Below are 9,993 nucleotides of genomic sequence, written 5' to 3' on the forward strand. Positions count from 1 at the left end.
CTGCATTCAGAGTATTCTTTTTCCTACTGATTTCAAAAAAGCAACAGAACTAACGCCTGGCTTTGAGAAAGGAGAGATGGTAACTTGCTATATTTGAGAGACAAAGGAATAGATTGACTTATTCATATCCTGGTGTGTCTGACAAAACGCTTTGTGTGAACAATGCCGACACTGAAGGGAGGGAGGAAAAATCCAGCAGAGTTAGTTTGAATCACCTATTTAAGCCGTTTAAGCAAAGGGCTGATTTCCCACCTCCCCCCCTCCGGACCCCATCCGGGGAGCACTGGGGAGCAATCACACCGATCCTCGTCACTTTGCCGACTGAAGCTGTCACCTCCGCGGCAGAACTGAGGCAAACCACAGGTGTGCAGTAACATCTTCCACAGGCACAACTGTTTGCAGAGTAAACATTTGCCTATAACCTTACTGCAGAGAGATTTATGTTAATAGAAGAAAGGTTTCTACCGGCTTAGCCGCGGCACCTTCCTCCCGAACACGGGACTGCGGGAGCCCAAATCCAGCGCTATCTCAGCACGTGGAAGTGCCTGCACCACCAGCACAATTGCTCATTGCTTCTCATTGTTTCAGACAGCTCAATTGAAAGAGCTTAAATTGCTGGTCTGAAAAATACCTTCACAATATTGCTTTAAACACATACTGTAATGCTTCCCCACTGATGGGGTAATAACCACAGCGAGACAGTTACAAACATCTGGATTCATGGGTCCATAACTAAACCAGTAATAGCATTCATCTGCCAGGGTTCTGCAGGCATTTTTCTTTGTGTCAGCCTCCCGATCATGGGGTTGGGTTGGCAACACTCTGCAGGGTAGAATTAGCCCAAGATGTGGCAGTAATGAAAGGGACAAATGCAGTCCTTAGGAAGCAGAAGAATCCTGTACTAAAACAATACCCCTACATGTCTTGCTCCCATTGTGCTCAGTACACACACTTTGGAGTGTAATTTTAAAGTAATTTTAAAATTAACTACTCCTAAATTACCAAAATACTTGCAAGGCTAGGAGAGGCTACAAACAGCAAAATTATCAACTGGTACCTTTTGTAGCATTGCTCAGGAAATCACATTAGTATGTATCAGCATATAAGGCCTGAGAATAAATAGTAATCAAAATAGCAATCCCTACACGGGAAAATCTTTTCAACAGACTTAGCAGGTCAGGCAGTCACTATCTAGAGGAAGAGAGAGCAAGGAACCTCTCCCATTGTAAGAATTCTCATCTCTCCCATTGTAAGAATTCTCATTTTCCAGCAGCTACAGATCTACAATGTTTTGTATGTCTTTTTTTTTTCTTTTTTTTTAAACCACTTGTTTTCAGATGTCTAATCTTTAACAAAGAGAGTAGAGCCAACTGACAGAACAGACTATAAAAAGCTTAAATTCTCACACTTGCAGAGGGAAGATGTACTATTTTAACTCACCTCTTTTTAAACCACGTGAATTAAGCTCTGAGTGGATACACTGACTGCAGTGTTTGCTTTATTCCCTACAAAGTTTACACCAAACTGGATTTGTTGTAAAATGGGTTGTAAACTATAAACTAAGCTGGCACAGGTGTTACAAAACTTACTTAATACTAGGTTGAACTACAAAAATTTTCCTGTGAAGAATGTTGATTAAATTTGGAATGAAAATGAGGAGGAATGAAGAAAGAGGACAGGGAGTACATAATTCTGCTATTGTGGATCAGCTGGGCAGCCAGGAATAGGTAAAGGAAGTTGCTATAAATCAAGGTACCCCTGGGAACAGCTTTGCTTGTGCCAGTCCTAAAACCCAGGAAGCAAAAGGAGCATTAGAGCCAGCTGTGCCCTGCTCCACCCCAGCTGCAGCCTCCAAGTTGGGCAGGTCAGAACAGCAGCCTCAGATACAACCTTAACTACAGAGCAGTGACCTCTGATCTAAACAGTTTTATGCCACGAACTGAAAATAGTTATTCTAGATATGTCAAACCTATTTAAGAGTATCTCTGCAGCCCAGATTTACCACACATTATGTGCAAGATCTTTGCAGCATTTTCCTGAGACTGTATAAGTGGGGTTTGGCACACTTCCATACCTTGAAGTATGTATAAGCAATGGCCACAGTTTGAAATTGAGCTGCCTAGGAGCAATAAGGCCAAGACCTTTCCAGCTTTGCTTTATGCTATTAAAAGCACAAAAGAAATTAAATACTGCACACTGCATCAAGTAGCACAGCTTTGAGTTAAGCCAGCAAAAGCAAGAAAATACAGGATCAGACACCTGTGTCCTCAGTTTACCTATGTGTCCTAGCATTACAGTACATGTCTGACAACAGCTGACTCTTCTGTTGGATAGGGGAAAACATGAGGAGAAAGCAGTAGTTGATTTCCCCCCCATCATCTTTAGCGGCTTAAGACCAAGTCTAATTTTATTGTTTTCAGTGTTCTATCTTCCTTGGAGATCACACCAAAGTCATGGGAATTTAGAGTACTGCTGTATATTAAACACTATCAGTATAATGATCAGCATAAAACATTAAGCTTTACACTTGGTGCCCCCAAGATGCTGTTCACATTTATTGCTCACAAACATGCCAACATGATCCATGGAAACACAATTTTTCTAACAGTTCACCGTCCAATTAACAGAATCAGAAATCATCCTCTACGGTTGAGAGAACTAAGCAAAAACCTGCTATTTAGACATTTCTGCTGTTTCTGTCATTCTGCTATCCCGGTGACTAAAATAGAAGTTAATGTGCAGCCCAAGCCTGCTCAGCACACCCAGGAACAGGGCTCTCCTGGGGCTGTGGCATTTTTATAAAACAGATGTTATAACAATAGATGTGACTGCGAGAAATTTTAACTGCTGAGAAAACCTACAATCCTTTGCATGAGAATCGGTGCCACCAGTCACTGTCACTTTCAGACAGCTAAACCAGCCTCAGCTCACCCTGATACAACCAGACTAGGGAGTGACCCCAGGAACACTTATATCAGCAGGTGAGAAGTGGCAGCAGCCTCAGAATCAGCATTTAACATGATGCGGGACAGTTCAACACATTGTTCTGTATTTATATTGTATCCCGTTAAAGTATCAGTGTTTTACATGTGTCATTATAATTTTTTTTTTAATTGCAACCAAAAGGACTATCAACCTCGAAAAGCATGGGTTAGCAGTTGTTTTAATTCTTGTTTCATTCACATTCGTTCATTCTTGTGAACCCTACAACAGGTAGACTTCAAATGATAAAGGTGTGCTCTAACACGAGAGGAGAAACAACTTTGCAAACAAATCTCTTTGGGAAAACTTATGACACAAGGTTTTGTATTTTTATATTGCGAGTATGCTCAAGCCATACAGGCTTTTTTACAAAGTATTTTATTTTACAAGTAATGTGTATAGTAGGGTTTCTCTGCTTGTTGTATGAAGAGGTGTCATATGGCTGCTGTGTCAGTCTGCTGCCAAACCTGTGTACTCCACCCTATAAGAAAGTGTGTTACAAGCTTCAGCTGTCTGTGCATAATGCACAACTGTAATTACCTTCTGATACCAGAAAGGCTACTTCTAACAGTAAATTCCAGTGTAACAGTAAACCTTCAGGCACTGAAACACTGTTCAAACTGTTCATCCAGAAAACCCAGATTTTCTGTTACAGAAGCCAATGTCTCTTTTAAACATTTTTTGTTTGCAAAAGGTAAAAATGCACTCATCATACAGATTCTCTTGAGCAAAAGGGTTAAATTCCTCTTCAAAACCACTTATTGGAACTAATCACTGATGTCCTCACTGTCAAAAAAAAAAAATATTTTCCCCTGTGCTCTGCAGAAGAGAAACGTGAATAATTTTAAACACACTGGGAGGGGGTTTCATCATTCTCAACAACATTCCTGGGCACCAGGAATACCTGGGTACCAGGTATTACCAGCTCACAAGAAAAACTCTCTGCAATACTTTTGTGTTAATACAAGAGGTATATGCTAAATAAGGAGCTAAATATCAGGTAGTATTGAAGTGTAAGGGGTGAGGCTTTTCTTTTAAAAAACAAGATGTAACTTGCTGCACCTAAAAACTGCTACCACTATCTTTCTAGCAATTATATGGCAAAGTGTTGGTGTTCTATTTAATTTAAATATTTTCTCTCCTACATGGGCCCTGTGGAGGTCCAAGTATAAATTCCATGAACAAAACAGAACTAGACCCCAGTGATTTACAACACAAACAGTTATCCAAAACAAAAGAGAACAAAAACACCTCTCCCCCCAAAACAAATAAACCCAAACCCAACAGACACTTGCTCTCTTGGCAGAGCTTGACTCGACTGAAGAGGGAAAGCCCCTGACCCTGCATGCAAACACACCAGACTGTCACAGCACAGCCCACAGAGTAAGACACCTTTACCACAAATTCAATGAAACACAGCTCTAAATAGTCCCTGCTCCCATGGACCACTCAGAATGGAGAACAAAACACATTTTACCGAATCACAAAACTGGCATCAAACCTTTACAACAATTCAAAAAGCCAAACAATTCCAACACAAAATCAGAAAGCAATTCCAGCAAATTTTTAAACATGCTCACTGTTGCACAATCAGCAAGTAATCTAAAGACACCTTGCAGTAAGAAATTTAACTGAGATGCATTAAATCAAAGTAACCTTATTCAAATGGAGCTTTCTGCAAATCAGAACACAGGATACTCACAGCTAACAACCATTTTTATGTCTCCTTTAAACAAGAGTAAAACACGCAAAAGATTTAAAGAAATAAGATAGCTCTGCACCTATTTAACTTTCCTGCAGATTGAGTGCTTCAGTTACAGTCACTTTATCTAAGACTAAATTACTCAGTCTTCCAAGCTTACAAATTTATTTTCTAAAACTTAACACAAGTGCCTCCCAAGTTGGAAATGTGCTTAAAAATATCCTCTACCAAGAGATTACAACTTTGACATACAACTTTGACACATAAATTTAATGGCTGCTTATCTAACTGTTCAGCAGCATACTAAGCGAAAGCATATAAAAATCACATATGATTCTTTACTTCAGAATGAAGTGATTAACTGTAAACCTGACATTCAAAAAGCCAGTTCAAACTACAAACAGACATTAAGTTGAAAGCTTCAGCAAATTTTGAAGTTCATATAATTAATGTTTCAAAGACAGTGACCACCTACAGAAAACAAACTGAATATATTTTACTATGTACATCAGTTGCTAATGACTGCACCTCTAACATCCAGATAAAATAGCAAAGTTCAATATCAAAATTTCCTTGTGCTTGTTCAAGCTGCTGTACACAATATTTGTCTAACAGTCACCAGACGTAAACACTAAGTTTCCTATTTGTTAGCCTGAGCACATTAATCTCCTACCACAGTCCACAATTTAAGAAGACATTACATACCTGCAGTTAGGAGGAGGATCAAGGGTTATTTCAGCTAGCTCCTTCTGGATTCTGTTGGTGAAATGAGAACAGACACAAAGCATTTGAGATAGTCTATAGAATAAATCAGGGAATTACACTGCCCTCTACCACCATGCAGTTAAATGCAAGATTGGCTTTGCCTTCAGTAATGCTAACATGGCTGCTTCCTCTTTGTTCTCAGAGGCATAACCCAAATCCCACAGCTGAGAAACTTCGCAGCTTTTTTCCTGCTCCATGCTGTATGTAAACAGAACACTTAGAACCGAGCTGGGTAGAAATTTCCCACAAGTATTCAGAAAAGTAAATCTTTTTCACATCTGAGCACTTTTTACCAGAGATATTTTCTTTTCAAGCTAATATGCAAATTAGTGGGGGGGAGGGGGGGGGGCGGGCAGCACAGGCAAATTTGACAATGACTTTAAACTCGCTCTACAGACCTGTGACTGAGGCTGAAGAAGTGAACTGTGCTGGAAGCAGACACCCTCTTTTCATAATATTTTATCTACTGCTTTGCAGTGTGTTTAAAAAGTGGATTTGCAGACCTTCCAGGCTGTCTCTGTTACTGGAATAATCTCCCTGGCTCAACTTTGCTTCTCTCCACACCTCCTGCTGCCTTTCCTCCCCCAACCTTATAGTAGCTGTATTTCTACAAAGAGTAATACAGTAACTCGAAATAACTTGTGCTTAGCTTTATTCTATTGCAACATTGCCCAAGATGATAAGATCCTGAAAAGGAATACCAAAAACTTTTTCTCCATTTAATAGTTTACTCAGATTTGTAATAGGTGTAATCTCAAAAGGTGCATGACAAATTCTTAAAAATATCAAACAAGACTTCTCAAGAGAAGAAGACCTACATAAGCAAGACCATGAATTTCATGTGAACAGCACATGTTAAATGTTAAAATACGAGCTAACAGACCCTGCTCTGCATGCCTCTGCACTGGTACTGTTTGACATGTATGGAATTAAGACTTGCAGCAATTAAGTGAAATAAAAGCAATAGGGGAAATCTTAGTCTGGAAAGCCTGCACCTCAGGCTTTTCAAAAAAGTAGTAGCAAATTACAAAGTAATAGTAAATTACAAAATAATAACAAATTACTGCTATGTAGCAGTTCCAAGTTTTTTTGGAATAACTTTCTTCGGCCAGTTCTATTTCAAAGGTTTTCCTTAGCAAGCTCAAAAGTCATCAAAGCCACCCAAGTCTTACTCTGCAGCAATATTAACACATTTCAAAAAGTTCTTACTGAATTTAGGCTCAATACAAAATTACTAAAGTCTTCCTAAAAGTTGGAACTGCAGTATTCATCCTGATAAAGCAAAATTGGAAGCTAATAATTTTTGTTGCTACAGGACATTTGTAAATGTTTGAAAAGTAACTCCAGGACAAGGACCGGAAAGTTATGCTCTACCTCTGAAGACAACTGGATCAAGGGATGTAAAGTTTGCTTATTTCACACAGGTGAACTTACCACAAATTGTAAGAGTGCACTTCTTGAGACCTGGACTGCCAGTTATATGCAACTAAAAAAGCAACAGCTATAACTAAACAAGGCTTCTGAAGATTTTAATATTTAAAGGTGTAGGCTACCTGTAGAACCTCATAGTTTTCATCTACAGATCCTAGAGGAGAAAAGTTTCTCCTCAAAGAACTGCAGAAGGAACTCATTACTTCAAGGTGTATAAGGCTCTCCCATACACTGACATGAAAAGCTGCTCATAAGGCCTACAGAAGCCCCTGGGGTTTTGCGACTCGTTTAATTAAAGAATAGTTTGTCATCAGTCTACAGACCACACTAAATACACCAAGAGGACTCCACCCTATACCAATGAGGCATCGAAACGTAACTCTGGAAAACATAACCAAAGCTGACACCTTCTCCAGCATTTTTGCAAATAGAAAAGGTACTTAGGTGTGCACCCCACAAGCCAGGCTGTAAGTTACCAAATTCCCGATCAATCTTTCAAAAGATGTGTAACAAGTCAGTGTAATTATTATCCTAGTAAAACCTGGATTAATGAAGATTTTTCCTGGCAGGTTCCTCTACTAAACAAGTTGGTACTTCACTCTTTTCTACACAGCTTTATAAGAAACCCCTCTGGCTTGAAAAGTGGAATGAAAATACCATGACACAAAATACTACAGAATGTTTTAGTGTCTCCTTTACCTTTTAGCACTAGTAGATAGCTTAGCAGTAGTTTTGCTAGATAGTTTGGTGTTCTTCTTCTGCTGAGTGGCAGAAGGTTTTCTTTCCTCTTGCTCTTCAGGTTCAGGTGCAGGTGGATCCCTCTGATCAGCATCTGAACTTCCACTGCTGGTACTTGGACTTTCATCATCTGACCTCTGCCTATCACTGGACATCGTGGGGAACTTTTGGGGGTAAAGGAGAAAAAAGGAGGCAGAGTTAATACAAGAAGAAGGACGCTGACCTGCCATTCCCAAAGTTCCTGAATTGGTGGCAATTTTGTTTCACTGAGAAATTAACTAAAATAATACTACTTTGTCTGGTCCCTAAGGGCTGCAGTTTGACAGCTCCAAAGCAACATTTACACTTCTGAAAATACAGATATTTCCAATTTTTAAACCCACTTGCATTTTTTTCATACTTTAAACAATATGCCAATTGTCAGCTTTTTTGTAAGGCATGAGGCAGATTTAGCAGGGTACTTAGGCAATGAACATTAATAACTTATGACACATTTTAAAAAACATTTTCAGTGAAGTCTGTTATTTACAAAGTCTCTAATACCCTGTAAATATTTACACTGGAGCAGAGCATTTTACTGGGTCGAAATGCCAGATCCCCCCTTCTCTTCCTCTCTCCGAGAAAATGTATTGCCAATAACACTTGGGTTGATTTCAGATGGAAATGTACACTTGCTCTGTGCATTTAAAGGGCTGGGCTAGAAAGGTGGGGGGGTTGGGGGGGCGAGGTTTTTTTGTTGTTGTTGTGGTTGCCTTTTTTTTTCTAAAAATCAAAACCACAGGAAAAAAAAAAAAAAAAAAAAAAAAATCCAAGATGCATTTAAAGCAACTCGGGCGGCAGCAGCCCCAGTTATTTACATGGCCCCAGCAGCGAGAACTGCATTCGGCCACCACAGAGCTGCTGGAGGGGGAAGAAGCATAATTCAAACTGCACCTTCTGCACAGCTCTCCCAGCCGCCGCTCCCCGCGCAGCTCCACCAGCCAGACCGACATTTTTCCGCCGATCGGGGAGAGGGGAGGGGGGGGGGGAGGGAAGGAGGGGGCTGCCCCGGCAGCCGGGGGGGTCCGAGGAGGAGCGCGGCGGGGAGCTGCGGCAGGGCTGGAGGCGCCCGCCCGGCCGCGCTTTGTGGGTAGAGCCCGGCGCGGCTCGGTGCGGCTGAGCTCGGCGCGGCGGGCGGCGGCGGCTCGCCCGGCCCCGCACCGCACAGCACCGTGCGTGTGCACCAAGTGAGGCGTGAACTCGGGCCGGCTCCGCGCCCCCGGCCGCCGCCAGGCAGCGAGCGCCGAAAACAAGAACAAAGCTCCTCTACCAGCCCCCCCGCCTCCTCCCCGCCTCCCCCCACCGCGCTCGCCCAGCCGCCGCGGCAGCCGCCTCGCCCGCCTCTCCCTTACCTTCGCCGGCGTCCTGTCCCGCTTCTGGGTCGGAGGGGCGGGATGGCGGGGGGCCGGGCCGGGCCCGCGGCACCCGAGGAGGGGACGGAGGCGGCCGGGGGGCTCTACGGCGGCGGCGGCGGCTCTGTGGCCGGGCAGTGTGGAACATTGAGAGCCGGAGCAGGGGGGGACGGGGGGAGGCGCGGTGCGGCCCCGCGGCCGGCGGGTGGCGCTGGCGGGCCCCGCTCTGCGGCGCGGGCTCCCGCGGCGGGCCGGGGGGCCGGGGCGGGGGGCGGCGGGCGACGGGCGGGAGCGCGCTGGGAGGGAGGGGGGTGCCGGTCGCCTCCGGCCTCCCGCCCCCGCCCGCCACTCCCCCGCCGCCGCTCCCGCGGCTGCCGGCGGCGGAGCTCCCGGCGAGCGGGGGGAGGGGAGGGGAGAGGGGGCGCTCGCTCCCGCCTGCCGACCGCCGGAGCGCGCCCCCCTCCGGGTCGGGGCGCGCGCAGGCGCTCTCCCGCCGCGGCCGAGGGCGCGCGTGCTCTGGCCCGGGCAAGGACAAAGCGGCGGCCAAAGGGGGGGGGGGAAAGGGGGGGAGATGGCCCTCGATGGCCGTTTGGGTTGGCCCGGCCCGGTTCGGCCTGGCCCGGTCTCGCCTCTCTTGTCCGAGCACTGGCCCCGCAGGCTCCTGCCTCCAGCCCGCCGGCGTCTGTCGGGCCCCGCTGCGGGCTTCAGCAGGCCGGTGGTCAACGACGGCTGCACCCTGGTGGGGGTCGTGTGGCCCCCTCAGTCGTTCCGGCCTCACAGCTCATGGGGTGATGATGCTTTGCACCCAGTGTCAGGGTGGGGACAGGTGCCGGCTGCTGACTCCAAACAGGACCATCGGTCATTTCTCAGCCTGCCATTATCTCCCTCATGTATTCCCCTCCGAAACTGCCCGCTCTTGGCACATCTTCACACATGGGAGCGGGAGATAACAGGGTTGCTCGGAGTTAACAACAGTTGGGAGTT

At 44.9% G+C, this 9,993-nt stretch overlaps 1 protein-coding gene across 2 annotated transcripts in view; it reads right to left on the reverse strand.

Moving 5' to 3' along the window:
• UBE2E3 (ubiquitin conjugating enzyme E2 E3) overlaps positions 1–9,435 on the reverse strand; it is a 50,100-nt gene extending 40,665 nt beyond the window's left edge. The window contains exons 1-3 of one of the 2 annotated variants that reach the window (XM_071747203.1): positions 9,010–9,435; positions 7,580–7,782; positions 5,390–5,440 (exon numbers count right to left, since the gene is read on the reverse strand). In XM_071747203.1, coding sequence (XP_071603304.1) covers positions 5,390–5,440; positions 7,580–7,773 — 245 coding nt within the window. In that variant the 5' untranslated portion in view covers positions 7,774–7,782; positions 9,010–9,435. Of the gene's footprint in view, positions 1–5,389; positions 5,441–7,579; positions 7,783–8,551; positions 8,574–9,009 lie in introns of those variants that run through there. The other variant, XM_071747204.1, reaches the window with a different exon arrangement.
• Positions 9,436–9,993: the final 558 nt, after the last annotated feature.

This window comes from Heliangelus exortis, chromosome 6 (assembly GCF_036169615.1).
Source record: "Heliangelus exortis chromosome 6, bHelExo1.hap1, whole genome shotgun sequence".
NCBI lineage: Eukaryota > Metazoa > Chordata > Aves > Apodiformes > Trochilidae > Heliangelus > Heliangelus exortis.